Below are 21,900 nucleotides of genomic sequence, written 5' to 3'. Positions count from 1 at the left end.
AAGATAGGTTCTCTACGGACAAAATGGATAACAGCAGGAATACATTTATTTTTCTCCATTTATTGTTTGGTGTCGACATCTGTTTCGGATCACTTTGCAACCCTTCTCCAGGACTACATTGTGTTTTGGAATTCTACTTTAATTTCATACAAAAACATTTGGATATTCGGGAAAACATTTGACAAAATTGATAAATGAAAACTTGATTCTTTAAAATATAAATAGGGAAATTTAAGATCCTTTTTAAATACGAAAATTATTTTCAAAAGGCTTTAGGAATTTCATGAAAATTGCGATAACATTCTTTGCAGCCAGACCGACATCGGTTCCTCAGGAACGACATCTCTTGCTCAAAGCACAACAAATTTTGGAGCTTACTCGCTTCCGCAAAGATTTGGTATGTGATCTGCATTGATTTCGGACACAATTCTATTTGGAGCGGCGTCTTTCCTTATGACAAATTGTGGTCTTGAGGCTCTTGCCTTTTCTATGCAATGAAACAGTTTTTGAAATGTAATTCCAAAACTCAATGTACTCCTGAAGAAGGGTTGCAACGTGATCCAAAACACGTGTCGACACCAAACAATAAATGGAAAAATGTAGATGTGTTTCTGCTGTTATCATGAAAACTATCGGCAGGAAATTCTGTCCGAAGAGAAACTGTCGTATATATGCATATATTTATGTATACATATATATGCTCAAAGGTTTAAAGGTCACTAATCAATGGCAGATGCAAAGGACAGTGACATTTCCTTATCAAGCCAGACAATGTCCTAGAGACTGACTATGTAAACATATGGTCAGCGCCCAAGCCTCCTCTCCACCCACGCTAGAACCAAGGAGTGGTAGGCAATGACATTTTATGACTCAGTAGATAGACCTATAGGAACCCCCAAACCCCCCATCCTTGGCTCACAAGGAACGAACGAGTTTGAGCAGGACTCGTACCTTAGTGTACCGCAAGTGTTTCATACATGCTCGTACACTGTAAGGGTTTCGATTTTCCCTTCTATCACTCGCTCTTCCATGCACTGTTAATGGACCAACCTGTGTTATCATGCTATCACAAGCTTTGTTTTGTTTAAATTTTTTTTTGACGTTCTTCTTGCCAAGCTACTGTATATAAACTTAATGATTGTTTAATGAAGTATAGTTGCATTCATGCAGTCTGTCTAAATTTGCTGACATCCATCTACTAATTGCCAGTGGATCTGCGACCCCCACCCATAGTTACGAGAGCCACACATTATAGTTTGGAAGGGTCAAATATCACTGGATAATCTCGTGGCTGACGTCACATTGCCAATCTTCACCACGGATTTCCTCTCACATATCCACATCCTGATTGATGTCACTCACCAACGAATAGTCAACGCAGACTCTTGTCTATACTTCTTCAACCCGTCCCATCCAACCTTGCTCTCCACATGAGCGCACCCACGGATGTCTACGCCCACCTCCTAATATTGTGCCCGGAAGTCTTCCATCCAGAACCTCGCCAAATGCCCACGGTTTCCACCAAACATGGTATTTATCATTATAACAAGACGACGGAGACCCCAGTGTTTGCCAGATTCAGGCATCTGGCATCGGATCATTTAGCAACTTCCAAACAAACGATCGCTGAAATGGAAGAAATGTACCTTTGCCAAAAGGCCTCAAGCCCATGGTCGTCAACTTACACGTCTTCCTGAAGAAATAGGGCTCCATGCATCCATGTGGGATTACAGGCATTTGAACATGCTGACAGAACCAGATCACCACCACCTTCCAAACATCATCAACGTGTCCTCCTACTAGCACTGAGCGAAGGTTTTCTCCATGCTTAATCTCCTGAAGGGGTATTATCAGGTGCCCAGGAACACAGAAGACATCCTCAAGACTGCAATCATCTCCCTTTTTGGTACGTACACCTTTGATTACTCCTGTTTTTACCTCCATAATGCTGAGGCCACTTTTCAATGTCTCATGGATGGCCTCTTAGGGGACCTCCCCTTTTGTGTATGTTACGTGGACATACTTGTATTCTCTTCTTCCAAAGAAGAACACTTCTCTCACCTATACATCATGCTCGACCGCCTACAACAGAATGGCTTTGTAGTTCTGTACGACAAGCGAACCTTTGACGCCAATGAAGTATCGTTCTTAGGGCACCACATCAATCCTGAAGGAGTTCACACCTTCCATGAGAAGGTAGCAGCCATTCAGAACTTCCCCATGCCCTTGACCATCAAAGCACTACAAGAATTCTTGGACATGATAAATGATCATCATCGTTTCCTGCCAGTTATTGCTGTTATTCTTGCTTCCCTCTATGCCTCCCTCAAGTGCAATCCAAAAGACCTGAAGTGGGATTCCCTTCAAGAAGTGGCATTCTGCAAAGTAAAGAATGCACCATCTATCACTTCTGTTCTCACTTTTCCTGTGCCACATGCACCTCTCCTTCTCTCCACCAATGTCAGCGACGTCGCTATTGCTGCTGAACTCGAGCAGGTGGTCAATGGCTTTCCCCGCCCATTAGCCTTCATCAGTAGGAAACTGTTGAAGACGGAATCCGGTTACTTTACCTTTAACTGCGAAATTCTGGTGGTGAACTTTGTTGTCTGTCACTTTCCTCACTTCTTGGAAAGTCGCTCGACAGTCCGAATCCTTGTCCGCCCGTCAAAACTGACCTCTCTCTGCTGTGGCTTAATACAACAGCACTCTTTAATATGTCCCTGAGAAAATGAATCCTGTTTCCGATACCTCGTCAAGAAATACATTGGCCACCATCAATATGAGATTGGATTACAACATCTTAGCAGAAGCCCAAAGAAAAGCTCCAGAGTATCAAGGATGTAGGGCATCCTACACATCCCTCCTTTGGGAAGACATCCTCCTTGACAACTCCAACACCACCGTCCTCTGTGACATCAGCACTGGTAGACCTCGACTAAGAATACCTGCTTCCATGCGGTGGCAGGTGTTTGATTCCATTCATGGCCTTTCACATCCCTCGCGCCAATCTACTGCACAGGCATAGAAAACGAAGTTCATTGGGTACGGCATTAATAAGGATGCTATGGATTGGGTCCAAACCTGTTCTTTATGCCAAACTTCAAAAGTATATCGGCACACAGATTCAGTAGTGGGCACCTTTCCTCAACCTTAGCATCACTTTGTCCACATTCACGCCGATGTAGTTAGGCCTATAACCACATCAGAAGGAACATTGTTACTTGTTTACTGTCATCAACCACTCCACTTCTTGGGCTGAACCATTCCCATACAACGTCCGCCTCTTGTACATCTGCCTTAAAGAGATTTGGTATCCCTGACCATATTACTTCTGAAAGGGGTACCACACTCACCTCTCAATTGTGGACATCATTAGCGCATCTCCTGTGAATCAGCCTACATCAGACAACCACCTACAACCCTGCTGCCAAAAGAATGGTTGAACATTTTCATCGCACCCTCAAAGCAGCTTTGATGTTCCGCTGAAAGGACTCCAACTTGTTTACTAAGCTTCCCTGAGTCCTGCTTGGACTAAGGACCACTCCTAAGGATATCTTGGCAACTTAGATGGTATATATTGACCTGTTGGTCGTCCCTGTCGAATTTTTTCCGTCTGCAGCCTCCCCCAACAATCTCCAGTGCCTACCTCACATTGTGGGTAAATTTACTCCCTGCCATCAGACTTGCAAGCCCCCAGCTAAAAAACACTTACCATCAGATTTGCACAAGGTATCAAACATTTTGTTACGCAACAACACCAGCAAACCCCTGCTAACGCAACCTTACATGGGCCCTTTTATTGTGATCGGTTGAACAACGAAGCTGTTCTTATCAACATTCGTAGCAAAGAAGATTGAGTTTCCATAAATCGTCTTAAACCTGCATATCTCCTACCTGTAGTACACCTCTCGAGACCAGGGCACTCCATTTCACATGTATCTCATTTTTAATGGGGAAGCCATGTACAGCACGTGTTTCGTACATGCTTGTACACTGTAATGGTTTCGATTTTTTATCTTATCACTCGCTCATTCCTGCACTGTTAACAGACCAACCTCTGTTATCATGCTAGCAGAAGCTTTATCTTGTTTGAATTATTATGATGTTCTTCCTCGCAAGTCGTTATGCATACTATATAAAATAATTGTACCCTTTAGTGAATGGTAGCTTAGGTCTACATATTAATTTCACAGTGACGTTAATTATTCACAATTCATTCAGTTCTACATTAAGATGTTAAAGTAAACACCTGATCACAGCCCAGGTAGCTGGTATGGGAGTGTCATTGTTCTGTAAGCCTCTATATGTATGTTCGTATGTTTACTCTCCCTATAAAATGTAAAGAAACCTCTCTCAATAAATCAGTCCTCTGAAGAAGTATCACGAAACTAGCCAGGACTTAATCGCGTATTTCGTATTTACATTTTCCCTGTATTCTTCTGGATCTGAGCATCACGTTTTCCTGTGATTTTTTACGCATATATATATATATATATATATATATATATATATATATATATATATATATATATATATGTGTGTGTGTGTGTGTGTGTGTGTGTATGCACATTTATATATATGCATATATATGTATATATATGTATATATATATACATATATATAATATACTGTATATATATATATATATATATATATATATATATATATATATATATATATATATATATATTATAAATATATATATGTATATATACATATATACATTATTTATGTGAATATATATGCGTATATGTGTATATACATATACACTACACACATACACACACACAAATATATACATATATATATATATATATATATATATATATATATATATATATATATTTATATATATATATATTATTTATGTGAATATATGTATGGATATGTGTATATACATATACACTAAACTCACATACACACACACATATATATACCTGTATATATATATATATATATATATATATATGTGTGTGTGTGTGTGTATGTGTGTGTGTGTGTGTTTGTTCATGTGTATATGTATGTATAGATATACACACACACACACACATATATATATATATATATTTCATAAGTGAAGAACTTATTTCTGTATTCTTAAAAAATGAACACATGGTCTTTTGAATGTATCATCCTATTTTTTGTCGAATATATATTCATCAATATGTATGACTTGTTACATAATGTAGATGAAATGGATGTGTTAGTAATTTCATAATTTTGTGATATTACAATGTAGAACAAGAAAATGGGACAGCTGAAGGCTGCATCATTAACTCTTACATGGAACAGGCTTTTTCACTGTGTACTTTTGAGTATACAATTATTCTTGATGATAAGAAATAAAAAAAGAATTAAGACAACCACAATGGTAATAGCTAAAACTAAACAGCAATTTAACAACTCATCGCCGCTTATTTAAGAGCTTGTCATCGAAATATAAAGGATTCTAGCATTAAAGGAACTTGCGATTATCAATGAAAGGGGGGGGGGGTTATAGTTTTAGAACTAGCAAGCAACCTTTCCTGGATAAAAGTAATTAATTATTGTTTTGTATATTTAATATGTTTTTTTTTTTTCATTTGCTATTGGCCAAAATATTTTCGACAAAAATTTATTTTCAGTCTTTCCCTCTATCATTATCTTTTCCCTGCCAAATGGTGTCTTTGTCAGTAAGCTAAAACGTTTTTTACTCTTTAGTAACAACATTATCAGATTTTTTACGAGTAAGGACGAAGCAATACTTTACTATATCATCATCATCATCATCATCATCATCTCCTGCTGCGCTTATTGACGCTAAGGGTCTTGGTTAGTTTTGTTGAGCTTTTAAATCAATACTTCTCCATTCATTATCTCCGACTTAACACTTCATAATCCTCAGACATGTAGGCCTGGGTCTTCCAACTCTTCTAGTACCTTGTGGAGCCCAGTTGAATCTATGATGAACTAATCTCTCTCGGTAATTGCGAAGAGCATGCCCAAACCATCTCCATCTACCGCTCACCATCATCTCATCCAAATATGGCACTCGAGTAATCTCTATTATAGTTTCATTTATAATCCGGTCCGACCATTTAACTCCCAATATTCTTCTGAGAGCTTTGTTCTCAAATCTACAAAATCTGTTGGATATTATTTCATGTCCAATCATGACTCACATCCATGCAGTAACACCAATCTCACTAAACTGATATATAGCCTTATTTTTATATGTAATTTCTTGCGATTTGATTTCTAAAATTTATTTAACCTAGCCATTGTCTAATTTGCTTTTTTCAATCTTCCATTAAACTCCAGTTCTAAAGATCCTGTATTAGAGATCGTAATTCCAAAATATTTAAATGATTTTACCTCATCAATCCTTTCTCCTTCCAATGATATTTCATCTTCCATTGCATATTCCGTTCTCATCATATCTGCCTTCCTTCTATTTATCTTTATCATAACCTCGTGTGATATTTCATGCATTCTGATAAGCAAGCGTTGCAAATCCCGTGGTGTTATGCTAATAAGGACAGCATCATCAGCATACTCTCGGTCAGTTATTTTCCAATTACCAATCCAGTTCAATCCTTCTCCACCAACTACAGTTACAGTTCTGCGCATTACTAAATCCATTAGGAGGATAAACAACATAGGTGACAACGCATTCCCTTGCAGTACTGGAAATTCATTTATAAGACTCCACTAACATTAATTTGGCACTTGCTCTGCTCATGAACAGACTTAATCAAATTTACATAATTAAGAGGTATTCCATAATAATTAATTTTGCCTATAAAAGTATTTAGATCCAAATTATTTCATGTGTATCAAATTGCCTAATCCGACAATCCATTCCTCACATCTCTTTATTCATATTTTTAAGGTTTATAATTCATAAATGGTTATGAATCACTCAAACATATGCATTTTCCACACTTTCTTCAAGTTTCTATATTAATTACTTTGCTATGAAAGCTAATACTTAATTTTCAACATAAATATATCACATAGGTAGTTCTGTAACCAATGACGAAAAATTTCTGATTATATTGGTGAGAGATACTCGAAGTTTATAGTTTGATCATTTTTACCTTGGGTACTGAAGTCATTAATAACTTATTTAGGTGAAACCGTACTGAAGATCCTTTTGAAAAAAATTTTAAACTCTGTTGATTATGTGTTTTGTAACTGTTATGATTGTTTGGGAACATTTCGAGTTATCTTTATTTCAATATAAGGTTTAAAGAGTGATAGTTTAGATTAATTGAGAATCTGTCATATATGTGCTGACATGGCTGAAGTATACTGAAGTACTGTACTATGCCAGTATTTAGGTCTATGTATGACTGACCTTGATTGTTTCATTATGCCTATTTATTAAGCGTTTGTGGGACGATACTCTTAAATTTTTCCTTATTACTTTTCCCTCATAGCAGGATATAGTTATTCATTGATACTAATTAATGAAATGTAGATTGCGCTGCTTCCAAAGCCTCTCAACAGAGGATAAGTAGTGCAGTCAGCAATTGTCAGTGTGATGTTTGTGCAGCGATAGAATAATGATTCTAGGTACTTTTACATGTAGCAGAGTAGTTTACTAACGCTTACTCTTCTTTCCTTTGCCTTTCAGGAGGTCAAGAACCCATCAACCATGGGCCATTTTCTATAGCCCAGGGTGTTGTTTCAGGTAAGAAAGAACACCATTTCTTGGCATGCCATGTAATAGAATACTACATGTTGGATTTAAATGCCTTCCAAAGAATATAACCAATTTTCTGTCATGTCATAAGAGTTGATACCATCGAAGCTATTTTGATATATCATTAACAAGACAATAGCCAGTAGGCTTATATGGCATACACAAAATTACTTCTATTAATATATTATTCCTTATACACGATTATTGCCCTGTTATGTGCCATGATCAAGTAAACCAATAGCTAGTTAATTATGTATGCAATTTGCGAGATTGATGCCAGTTGTTTTTGTATTTGCTAGGCAAGCATTTTATGATTGTTTTTATTAAACTAGATAAAAAATGTCTCCTTTCTTTGTATTTCAGGGTTAACATTAACAATTGCTTTTAAGATTACATAATATTCTGTAATTGTCTTTCCCTAAAGTGAATTACCAGGTTACAGGTGAGGATGGTTTGAGAATACTGGGAATTGTTTTATATTCTTTAAGTGATAAGACTAGAAATAAAAATAAAATGAATTCGATTTACCAAACATTGAAAGCTGATTTGTTCCACATCTCTTTATTTTATGGTAATATTTTTTCTTTTATTTAACATCTAATATTGAGCAACGACTAGCTTAAAAGTTGTACACGGTATAGACCAGTCAAGTTGGATTTCGATAGAAAACTAATTTCGTGTAAGAAATTATAAATAAGGTGTAGGTCTGTGTAACTAAACTGTTAAATACATAAAACAAGGAAATGAAATACGAAAAAATATTCATAAGTAATATGATAATGACAACACAACAAAAAAGGAACATGGATAAAAATAAACAGGAGGCACTTTTGGGTTTACCGTAAGCCAAGAAGGAGATGACCACCTTTTGGAGCTGGGTATTATTACTATCATAAAACAGTATATCATCCCGAGATGAAAACAGACAAGAACCACAAGCACTACGGCTTTCCCTTTTTTTTTTTTTTTTTTCTTTTTTTTCTTGTTTTTTCTTTTTTAAGGGGAGGATGGGGAGAGATCTTCGCTCATCCAGTTAAATCAATTCTGAGTGGCCCTGTATTCATACGTGAAATGGTGGTAATAGAAGTTTTAAATTAGATAATGATGATTCTTAAATTTATTTTGGTTCGATTTTCTGTTGATTTCTTTATATACAGTTATTCATCAGATATTAATACTTGCACTGGTTTATATTTAGTGTATGGTACACGAAAAATCAGAGCACAAAGACATCCTAAAGAAAATGGATTAGGTAAAACGAATAATTGAAGTGGCCACAATTTCATTTACATTAAACAGAACTTTGTGCTGGAACTCGTAAGAGGTTGATAGATTAGAACAACAATTTTTTTGCGGTGCATTCTTTTTACAAAGGAATTTCTCTTTTGGCCGATAAGTATAATATTCAAACTTCAAACCATTAATGACGTATAGGTTTATTAGTGCTTGATTATAATGCAATAATTCATATACTGTAGATACTCCAAAATATATTCTAACTTAATTTAGCTGCTCAATAGTGAGAGGAAGAGAGATTCCCGCACGTTTTGTTGGTGAATTCTCCCGAAATGTAACCTTTACAATTTCCTGCGTCCCTGTCTTTCATCTTTCTCTTATTTTCTGTTGCTGAACCATGACACTCATTAGCCCAATGTATAGTAACTATTAGTTTAAACTCAGTTCAAGCGATGAAAGATGAAATGTATTTTTCCCTAATAGCCACATGATTTCATTTCCATATAAACTTGTAGTTAGTGAAATTATTTTTGTTCATTTATTCCCCTTCTTATGACTGTTTATCTTTAAGCTATCCCATCATTCCCTTTCACATGGTTGTCTTTCCATTTTCATCCAATTCTGCTCTCTGATATCGCAATTCTCTCTCTCTCTCTCTCTCTCTCTCTCTCTCTCTCTCTCTCTCTCTCTCTCTCTCTCTCTCTCTCTCTCTCTCTGCTATTATTATTATTATTATTATTATTATTATTGTTAAAACTAGCTAAGCTAGAACCCTAACTGGAAAAGCAAGATGCTTTAAGCTCAAGGGCTCCAACAGGGAAAAATAGCCTAGAGAAAAAAGGAAATAAGGAAATGAATAAACGATATGAGAAATAATGAACAATTGAAATAAAGTATTTAAAGAAAAACAGTAACAACATCAAAACAGATGTTTCTTATGTAAACTGTAAAAAGACTTTGGTCAGTCAGCCTGTTCAATATAAAAACATTTACAGCAAGTTTGAACTTTTGAAGTCTTACCTAGTCACAGCTGGAATAAAACTTCTAGATTACTGTACAGTCTTGAGCCTCATAATTGAGTAGACCTGACTGCATGCCTAGTATTACGAACAGGCTGGAACTGTCCGGGAAGATCTAGATGTAAAGGATGATCAGAATTGTGAAAAATCTAATGCAACATACATAACAAGAATAAAAAATTTAATAGGCCGTAAGTTCCTGTCCAAAAATTAGGATGAGAATCAGCAGCTTAAGACCAGACAGGAGAATAATAATCGAAACAAGGTAGAATGAAAGAATTAAAACACTGATTATTCTCTTTCTTTCCCCCTGACTTCCTATATAGATTTAGAAAAGTCGACCCTTTTCACCATATTACATTCATCTATTTTCGCTGGTTGACTCTTTAAACGCAAATCCATCTTTTTGGGAATAATATGTTAGGCCCCATACAAAAATGAACTTAATCAATTAAATTTGTCTATAGAAAAATATTCAAACGTACATAAACTGTTATTAAGATGGTAAAGAGATAAGAAAATAATGATGCTTGGCACTTTGAAATGGCGTTCCATCTTAACTTAAAAGGAACAACCACATTCAAAACACTTTTTGTAATGAATTATTAAAAGTCGAAGACTATGGTACTAAGCAATGCTACATTGCGCCACATCGACAAAGTATGTGCTTGAGAATGTCCCCACAAGGGGATAGTATGTAGGAATCCTGAAGGCCGAGTAATAGCATGATATACAGTATAACAGGAAAAAATTTCCAGGCTGTTTATATCCTACTTATGGTCAATATGATATCGTTATTAGTAGGGATTTACTGTACTGGCTTTAAATTATAGATATTACAGGAGGCTGCTTACAGCCTGACATGAGAACAATATCCTGACAGTGGGAAAAAATAAATCTGGAGCCTGTAGGCCTCCTATTTTCCCCCTGAAATCATAGAAAGTCTCTTTTTTTTTTTTTTTTTAGCTGTAGATTACGTACATTTTAAATACTTCCCCAAAAAACCAGTATTCAGAATTAGCAAGTACATTTATTAATGATTAGTGAATCACTAGACGCTCACCACCATACTGTATTAACATATTTTCAATATCAGTAAGTAATTTATGTCCCTAGAAAATCTAACAACAGAATCGGCTCCTGATCAATACTCAGTTTAACGTAAAATGTGATAGGTTTAGGCCTAATGTAAATAAGAGCAAATGCCGGTGTGCATGTCAAAAGCTCCAACACATAAATACCTAGTTTCTGCAAATCTTGTGATTAATCAGGGCTAAGAAGACGCTTGAATAACTTACAGATATTGATTGTATAGTTTACATGGGACATGAGTAGTTTGATTTTAAATGGATATCCTATGTACCCTATTGTATCCTATATCATTGTGTTCTGTCCCTCGACGTACTTATTAGAACACCGATTATGATAAGCATAGTTTGAAACCGCTGCCAAAGCAGCTTGCGGAAAAGTCAAGTGGTGGAGGCTACGCACTTCGTTTAAAAATCATGAGTAACTTGTATTAAGCAAGTTAACGCTAGACTGAAATAGTTGTCAAACGACCTTGGCACTAATCCCATGGCTAGACGCTCTTTAATGCATTGCAAGATCTAAAATGATACATCATCTTTGGAGAAAGTTCCCATGTAGAAAGTGCTCAAAATTATGATTAGCTTAATTAAGAAAAAATAAAAAGAAAGATAACGTAACGCAAATCCTCCTATTGGTGATAACGTTGTTTGCTTCCACTGACAATCATCTATAGATTTTTTACTTAAAAGTATAGTATTAGAATAATTAATGATTGTGACGGTATTACCCTGGCCATCGATTGATTCTCTGGGCAGTCGTGGCACTACATATTTGACTCCCCATCTCATAACCCAACAGTGATCGATGACTAAAATTTCTTTATACCCAACGTTATCGCCAGGAAAAAAGTAGTATCACCATCGTTAATGATTTATTGGTCAGTCTGGGATGTGATCAATTGATTGATTTTGAGTTTTCTGACATCCTGACATCGAAGGTCATTGACGCCGTCTGGGATGTGAAATGTTAAATCACGTGTTTTACATATATGACTATTAAACTACCATGTTCAGTCTCTCGAAAATTTCTCGTTTGATTTTTAGTTTATTGAGTTTGCTGTTAAATATAATTGTAATTTTTAAGCATACTTTAGCGTTTTATCATAGTGCAAATGAGAACTTTCAAATAACTGTACTGAATTGTAAAATAGATAGGTTTTGTGGGTATATGATGTTTAGAAGAACTCCCATTGATACATACTCTTTTCTATTTGTTTGAAAATTTTCTTCGATAGCAGGATAATTCAAGGTGCATAAAGATTATGAGTATGTGGTTTCATTCATTGCGAATTAGTACTACTGTAATTTTGGGCGGGAGGTATTTTCAGATGAGAGGTTGGGGGTGGGGAGGGGGGGGGGGGGGCAGGGGGGGCTAACACATTACTATTATTTTGTTTTGTACATGTTTGGGTTTGGTTAGTAGTAAATACCAAAATAACCTGGGGAGTCATATATTGGAATCTAAGTTCTGCTTGAAAATATTGTTTGAAAACATAAACATTTGAGTGGATAAATTTATGTCATAGACATTAAATTAGATGGTCCTAAATTATCCTGTCCCTTCTAGTACTGAGTAGTACCAGTATTCTTTCATGAACACATTTTACTTCTAGTTCTTTTTATCTTTTTTTAAATAATCATCTGGGTCCCCATAAATGACGTGGCCTTGAGACTGCGGCCTCGTTTGGCTTGCAGTAAATCAGCCACTGCATCTTACAATAAATGTAAAAGTAAACCGAGCATACTGATACTACCAGAATCCAACCGTAGTCAGCTGGTGCTAAGATGACAGATATATAAATAATATTTTATCAATTAGGATTTTCGTGTTTTTCATATCTTTGCACAATGTTTCTTTCACGATTCATTCAGGTCGATGCCCTGCGAAAACCTTGGAATCCAAGATACTGGGTAAAATTTTGGGACTTAGTTTTAATCAAGTAAAATAGAATTCTTAGCCTTTTTTTTAATGTTTGAAATCCCAATATGTGTAAGGAGTAAATCTAAATTGTCAACGGAAGGCAAAAGCACGAGAACGCTTCAAATTGTTCACATGTAATGTTAGTGGAATTTCCAGTGAACAGTGGAGTACTCCAAGAGAATGTGTTGTCACATATGATGTTTATCCTCCAAATGGAGTTTGTAATGCATAGACCAGTTGGAGATGGTGGAGAAGGATTGCACTGGATTGGTAACAGGATATTAGATGACCTAGTGTATGCTCATTACACTGTCCTCATTAGCACAATGGTGCGGGATGTTGCAACAAAAAACCCCTCACCCCTGAATCACACTAACCGACTAAGTTCTCAACAATACAAACTCTCCCCTCACGTTATCATCAACTTGACTCTTGGACAGAAGGGAAATAAAAACAAAACATAACCTTAATACTATACTCCCTAAAACTAAAACGCTCTATACAAAAACCATCCACAGTCAAATAAACCATTCAGATAAATAACAAAGCTTAACACTAAGCACTAAACAAAACTTAAAACTTAAATTCTCTATAACCCAAACTTCAAAACACAAAACATAAATTATGCGTGTGCACTCTTAAACACTTTCGCAAATGAACAGTTACAAGAAAAAACACTTGAAGCTAAATAAACAATACCGGCAACAACATTCAATTAAAAAAAAAAAACACTAACAAACTTAAAATTAAACGCACACCAACACCAAAATAAGTATATGTGTTTATATGATGTATTATGTGGACACCAACACTATCGTCCACACAAAGCCGAACGGTCTTTCACGGCACAAGACCACAACTATGTGGTTAATTAACAAGACACTGTGTGGCAATTTGCCACAACTATCTCCCTGATTAGGGTCATGGTTATCATCATCGTCATCATCACCATCACCATAATCATCATGAGCAGCAGCAGCGGCAGCAGCAGCAATCGAAACTTTAAATCATTCCTGGTCATCAACAATAATATAAAGTAAAACCACATACACTATAGGTATCAATCATACTCTGTCACGTTTCATCTGTATTAATACATTTATTTCCCGTACTCGTTCGTACATTACACCTTTGTCATGCCTATTCTGATTCCCACCAATACCTACAAATTTGCCCTGTACTTCATCCTCACTAATTATTTTCAAACGCTTCTTTTTCCTATACTCAACTAACACTAATTGCTTATTTTCCAACCCTAACTTCTCATGCACACTAGGTTCATACTTACTCATTGGCAACGAATTATTCATCACATTGTCACGAACATTGGTCCTGTTCCCTCCACATACACAGGAGAATTCACCCAGCTGACCCCTCTGACTAATTAGTTTCCAGAACATCCCGGCTGACCTAATCTCATCTTCCTACTAACCCTAGCTATATGCCCATCTACCCCACATTCAGTACACTTAGCAGTAGCATGCTGCTCCTTGCACATCCTCGCATAATGCCCATCCTTACCACAATTACCACAAATCACATTTGTATGATTACTCCTATATCCACTTGTTTTATGCCTACACAGATAACAATTAACAACTTTCTCTTTCTTACACTCACTAATATGATGCCCTGTGTTGCCACACCCGAAACATGCTCCTAATGTCCATCTACACTCTTACTTTTATGTCCTACTTTCCCATAATTATAAAGCTTCTCTTCACGGATACAACTACCAGACCTACCTCGCTGCGCACTAGCACTCCTATCCCTCCAAACCTGACATCCCTGCCTCATAACAGCATCTTTAAAACTAACAAATTCTGACACATTTTCCTCCATTCCAGTTCTCACATTCACAGATTTACTTTCTTCCATACAGCTACCTAACTCGTAATCCTCAACTATCTCTAAGATATTATCCCATGTCAATCTCTCTCGTGTCCAATTCATTTTCTCCTTCCGTTTGAAATGAATGAACACATCCTTTGGTACAGTACTCAAAAACTTTTTCATTAATTCCTTATCCGCCTTTATGCCTTAATACCCATACATTTTCCTAGCTAACGTTTGTAACCAACATAGATAATTGATATCGCTTCACCCACATTCATCTGTGCATCATCAAAATCACTCTTTCGCCTATACTTAACACTCCCTTTCATATATTTTACCGGATCAAATATTCTCTTTTTCACACTTTCATCTCCTACACTCGTTATCACACCATACATTGTCAGCAAATATCCTGTCAAATATTTTCCTAACTCTTTAGCCCAAACTCTCTTACTATCGCCATACTTAGCCTCACAGAACCTGTCATACTTCGTAAAAAAAGTCATATACATCCTTACTGCTATGTTCATTGAATTTTTCACACCTAGGTACCTCTCTCATAAACACTGTCTTACATACTTCCTCAACTTCACTCTCACTACTATATTCACTGCCTACTCCCTTCTTGTTGCTTTCTTCCTCATTCGAATAGAACGAATCTAATTTTACACTTAAATTCCTATTCTTAATTATACTCTTCTTACCCTCATTCCTACTTACCACTTTCACCTAATCATGATCATCCTCACTCTCATCCTGACCCTTTTTTCTTTTCATTTGTCACACTGCCTTTACCTTTCTTCTCATTCTTCCTCTCACATTTCTGTTCATTCTTACTATGCCTAATCCCTTTACCTTCACTCTCACCATCACTTCCTTACCCATTATCCCTTACCTTAGCCTTCTCATCGACTATCAACCCATTACCCAAAGCAAAGGCCACTCCTCCTATGCACTTTCACCCATGAACGTTCTTATCATTCCCATTACTTGCCGCATCATAGCTTATTTTCCTGTCTCCATTTGTTCCTCATTTTCTTGCATCCTCATCTTAAAACCTTCTTCCACTCATTCTACAGTTCCCACAAGTTCCCTCAGTTTCTTTTGCATCTAATTCTCTCAACTTAAACTCGCTTTCTCCAAAAGCATCCTCTCTTTCTCAACTGCCGACTTTTCCAATCGCTCCTTAGACAACTGCAATTCCTCTTTTAATACTTTTAATTGCTCTTCCATTTTCATCAACCTTAAATCTAATTCCTTATCCTAATTCAGTCCTTCGTCCAAGAGTCCAGCTTTCATTCCCACCTCGGCAGTTTCTATTCGGGCGCCAAAATAATGTGGCGCAATGTTGTAACAACAAACCCCACACCCTTGAATCACAATAACCGAAAAAATTCTCAACAATACAAACTTTCCCATTACGTTATCATCAACAGGACTCTTGGGCAGAAGGGAAATAAAAACAAAATATAACATTAATAGGACTCTTATATAGAAGCGAAATAAAAACAAAACAACATTAATACTATATCCCTTAAAACTAAAACGCTCTATACAAAAACCATCCACAGTCAAATAAACCGTTCAAATAAATAACAAAGCTTAACACTGAACACTAAACAAAACTTGAAATTTAATTCACTGTAACCTGAACTTTATAAAAAAAAAAAAAAATCTATATTATACATGTGTGTTCAAAAACACTTTCGCAAATAAACAGTCACAAGAAAATACACTTAAAGTGAAATAAGCAATAACGGCAACAACATTCAATTACCCCCCGCCCCCCCCCAAAAAAAAAAACCCACTAAAGAAACTCAAAATTAAATGCACACCAACAACACCAAAATAAGTATATGTGTTTATATGATATATTAAGTGGACACCAACATTGTAGTCCACACAAAGCCGAACTGTCATTCACGACACGCTACCACAGCTATGTGGTTAACAGTACACTGTGTGGCAATTTGCCACAACTACCTCCCTGATTGGGGTCGTGGTTATCATCATCGTCATCATCATCATCCTCATCATCATCAATCGAAACTTTACATCAGTCATTGTCATTCAACAATTATATAATTCTGAGCAGTCGTATCAAGTTCTTTATCATAAGCCAGGTCAACAATCGAGTCCACATTCGAGACTGTAATTCGAGGAATTACAGTCTGGAAAAAAAAACTTATTTACAAGCTCTCCTAACTAACTAAACTATCACACTATAATCAATGATAAATAATAAGGTGTTTCTATCATTCACCATCAAGCCTAGCAGAATAAATAAAATTGTACTTACTGATAAATAAATAAAAAATAAAATAACTTCAAGCTGGTCGAAATAATTATAAATAAATCCAGCATCGCCCCCCCCCGCCCTCAAAAAAAAAAAAAAAACACTGCTCCTGGCTGCAGTTAAATCAAGAAAAGCATTCGCTCCAGATATTTATCACTGTTCTTAGCTAGCTTAAAAAAAAAAAAAAAAAAAAAAAAAAAAAAAACGTTCAATTATTCCAACAGTCTATCTCACAACAAACAACTATTACAATAACTCTCTCTCTCTCTCTCTCTCTCTCTCTCTCTCTCTCTCTCTCTCTCTCTCTCTCTCTCTCTCTCTCTCTCTCTCTCTAAGGATTTGGTAAAACAAAAGCAAAAATAAAACAAAAATTAATTCTCCACAACAAAATCACAGGACTTGCGAAGCTTGCTTACCAGAATGCATGAAATATCACATGAGGTTGGCCTCAAGATAAATAAAAGAAACACAGAGGTGATGAGAACGGAATATGCAATGGATGATGACATGTCATTGGACGTAGAAAGGATTAATAAGGTGGAATCATTTAAATATTTAGGAACTAAGATCCATAATACAGGATCTTTAGAATTCGAATTTAATGAAAGATGGAAAAAAGCAAATCAGACAATGGCTAGTTTAAATAAAATTTGGAAACCAAATTGCCTGAAATCATATATAAAATCATCCATATATATCAATGTAGTGAGATCTATTTGACTGTATGGACATGAATCGTGGTATAAGAGTGGAACAATGTCCAACAGATTTTGTAGATTTGAGAACAAAGCTTACAGAAGAATATTGGGAGTAAATGCCCGGACAGGATTGGAAATAAGACTCTAAAAGAGATTACTCAAGTGCCATATGTGGGTGAGATCATGGTGAGGGGTAGATGAAGATGGTTTAAGCATGCTCTTCGCAACCCCCAAAAGAGATTGTTCACCAAACTTTCAATTGGGCTCCACAAGGCACTAGAAGAGTTGCAAGACCCAGACCTACAAGGCTGAGGACTTTGAAGCGTGAAGTATATGGTGATGAGTGGAGAAGTATTGATTTAAAAGCTCAAGATAGAGACGACTGAGGCCCTTTGCGTCAATGGCTGTGAGAGGAGATGATGATGATATATATATATATATATATATATATATATATATATATATATATATATATATATATATATATATATATATGTATATATGAATATACATATATAATATTATATATATATATGTATATATATATATATATATTATATAATATACATATATATATATATTATATATAATATATATATAAATATATATATATATATATATATATATATATACATATATTTATATATTATATATATACTGTATATATATATATATATATATATATATATATATATATATATATACATATATATATTTATATATATATACATATATATATATATATATTTATATTTATATATATATACATATATATATATATATATATATATATATATATATATATATATATATAAATCACCAGTTGTAACTTGCCACTACAGAACAAAAGCCTCAGATATGACCTTCCACTCGTTGTTTGTTCATGGTCTTTCTTTGCCAGTTTATATCCGCAATTTTTCTTAGCTCGCCAAACCATTGTATTTTATTCCTTCCCCTACTTCTTTTTCTGTCTTCCCCTGCTTATTTTTTTCCTTTTATTGTTACACCTATCATTATTATTTCCATAGCTCATTGAGTTTCAAGTAGCTTATTTTCGGAGATTTTAGTACGTCTACAAGTTTCTGTTGCATAAGTAGCTGCTGGTTGGCCCATCAGATAAAATCATTTTATTTTTAGAGAAATGGGCATTTTACTTTTTCTTAATGTCATTTTCTTTACCAAAAGCTCTTCATCCCATGCCTCTCCTTCTGTTAATTTCGATATCTTGTCCTGGGAAACCACTAACTGTCTGACCTACGTACGTATATTCATAAACGATCTCTAGAAGTTTGTCCATAACTTTATTTGTTATCTCTGGATTTTCATTGAATAATATTTCAGTTATACACTAATAACATATTATATAATCTTTCTTAATGCCACCCATGATTCATAATAGTGAGGTATGTCATGTGTAAATCTGAAGTTGTTACAGTATTGTCCATTAATGTTAATTCATACCTTTAAGTTTCGGATGCATAAGTTAACACAGGTAGGAACATTTGATTAAATGCTTTTCTTTTTAGATAAAATGGTCTTTTACTTTTCGAAATCTCATTTTGTTTACCAAAAGCTCTCCAATCCAACCCATACATATCGTTGTTTTGATTTCAGTTTTGGGTCCTAGGGGAACATTAACTCTGTCATAAATACTTATATTCATTAACAATCTCTAGAGGTTTGTTCATAACTCTTATTTGTTGTGTCTGCATTTTTATTGAACATTACTTACTTTGACTTATATTCATTTTCAGTACTACATTTCTGCTTTCCCTATTCAAATCTTCTATTATCTTTAGCCATTTCTCCCATGATTCACTAAACAGAACTATGTTATCTGCAAATCTTAAGTTGCTAAGGTATTCTCCATTAATGTTAATTCCTACATTTTCACGATCTGAATTTTAAAAACTTCTTCTAGGTATGCTGCAAATAATTTTGGATTGCTGGGGTCTCCCTGTCTAACTACTTTCTCAATCGGAATTTTCTCACTATCTTTAAGTAGTTTTAGGATGGCTCTACTTCCTGAATATCAATCTTCAAGTGTTCTAACAGAACCTTTATCTATTCCTTGTCATTAAAGGGGTTTCATTACTCCAGAATTTTTTTTCATAATTAAAGGTTTTTTCTTAGTCTATAAATGATATACAGAGTGGTTTGTCATACTTTGTTGATTATTCCATTAGCCGGTTTAATTCCGCAGTTCTTTTAATTATAACTAACTTACTTTCCAAAGCTTTAGCAAGCCTTTAAGTATCTAACACACAAGTTAATACTGGTATGAATATCTAATTAAATACTTGTCTTTTTCGATAAAGTGGCTTTTTACTTTACTTTTCATAATATCATTTTGTTTACCAAAATCTCTCCGTTCCAATCCTGCTTATCCTTGAATTAATTTTGGTGTCGTTTCCTAGGGAAACAATCGCTGTCTGTCATTAAAAATCTAGAGGTTTATTCATAACTTGTATTTGTTGTGTTTGCATTTTTTAACCATTACCTTAGCTTTACTTATAATAATTCTTAATCCCTATTCAAATCTTATATTACTTTTTGCAATTCCTCCCATGAATCACTATACAGAAACTAAATTATTTGCAAATCTTAAGTTACTAAGGTATTTCCAAATAATGTTAATTTATACATTCTCCGAATCTGAATGCTTAAAAACTTCTTCTAGGCATGCTGTGAATAATTTTTGATAATTCGGGACTCCCTGTCTAACTCCCTTCTCAATCGGAATTTTCTCACTATCTTTAAATAGTTTTAGGATGGCTGTACTTCCTGTATAGATATCTTCAATCGTTCTAAGAGAACATTCACCTATTCCTTGTCAATAAACGGCTTTCATTATCCTCGAATTTTTGACAGAATTACAGGCTTTCTCATAGTCTTTAAATGCCATAAAAAGTGGTTTTTCATACTCAAGATTTTTTTCATTAACTGGTTAATTCCATAGTTCTTTGAATTGTAACCAGCTTATCTTCTAATGCTTAAAAGAGTTTAAGTTTCTGATGCATAAGCTAATACTGGTAGGAACATGAGATTAAATACTTTTTTTTCTTTTTGATAAAGTGACCTTTTACTTTTCATAATCTCAATGTGTTTACCAAAAGCTCTCCATTCCAACCCATACTTATCCTTTTAATTTCGGTGTTATGTCTTGGGAAAACACTCACTCCCTGTCCTAAGTACATATATTCATTAACAATCACTAGAGGTTTGTTCATAACTTTTATTTGTTGTGACTGCATTTTTATTGACCATTACCTGAGTTTTACTCATATTCATTTTCAGTCCTAAATATCTGCCTTCCCTAATCAAATCTTCTGATTTTTTTATCAATTCCTCTCAAGACTCACTAAAAAGAAATCTGTCATCTGCAAATCCTAATTTCCTAAGGTTTTCCCCATTAATGTTGATTCCAACATATTCCCAATCTATTTTTATACACTTCTTTTAGGCATGCGGTGAATAATTTTTTATAGTTGTGGTCTCTCTCTCTAACTCCTTTCTCAATCACAATTTTCTAACTATTTTTAAGTAATTTTAGGATGGCTATAATTCCTGTGTAGATATCGTCAAGGGGTTTAACAGAACATTTATCTATTTCTTGTCCTTAAAGGTGTTTCCTTACTCCTAAAGTTTTGACAAAATTAAATGCTTTCTTAGAGTTTATATATGCCTTACATAATGGTTTGCCATACTCTGTTGATTTTTCCATTAGCTGGTGACTTTGCATAGTTTTTTGAATTGTAACTAGCTCATCTTCTAAAGCTTTAGCAAGGCTGAAGTTTCTGGTATATAAGTTAATACTAATAGGAACATCTGATTAAATACTTTTCTTTTCAGATAAAGTGGCCTTTTACTTTTCATAATCTCATTTTGTTTACGAAAACCTCTCCATTCCAACCAATACTTATCCTTTTTATTTATTTATTTTGGTTTCATGTCCTAGGGAAACACTCACTGTCTGTCCTAAGTACGTATATTCATTAATAATCTCTAGTGGTGTGTTCATAACTATTATTTCTTGAGTCTGCATTTTCATTAAACATTATATTAGTTTTACTCGTACATTATTGCTTTCCCTATTCAAATCTTCTATTATCTTTAGCA

The 21,900-nt window shown here is 34.9% G+C and overlaps 1 protein-coding gene across 4 annotated transcripts in view; it reads left to right on the top strand.

Moving 5' to 3' along the window:
- Nucleotides 1-21,900, top strand: part of LOC137645738 (muscle calcium channel subunit alpha-1-like) — a 1,524,573-nt gene that overhangs the window by 629,430 nt on the left and 873,243 nt on the right. For all 4 annotated transcript variants that reach the window (XM_068378633.1, XM_068378634.1, XM_068378636.1 and 1 more), the window contains one exon: nucleotides 7,619-7,675. Coding sequence is in view for 2 of the 4 variants with exons in the window: in XM_068378636.1 (XP_068234737.1) it covers nucleotides 7,619-7,675 (57 nt within the window). In the remaining 2 variants the exon portion in view is untranslated. The remainder of the gene's footprint in view (nucleotides 1-7,618; nucleotides 7,676-21,900) is intronic.

This window comes from Palaemon carinicauda, chromosome 8, assembly GCF_036898095.1.
Source record: "Palaemon carinicauda isolate YSFRI2023 chromosome 8, ASM3689809v2, whole genome shotgun sequence".
Lineage (NCBI taxonomy): Eukaryota > Metazoa > Arthropoda > Malacostraca > Decapoda > Palaemonidae > Palaemon > Palaemon carinicauda.
This window is presented reverse-complemented; position numbering and strand designations above follow the sequence as displayed.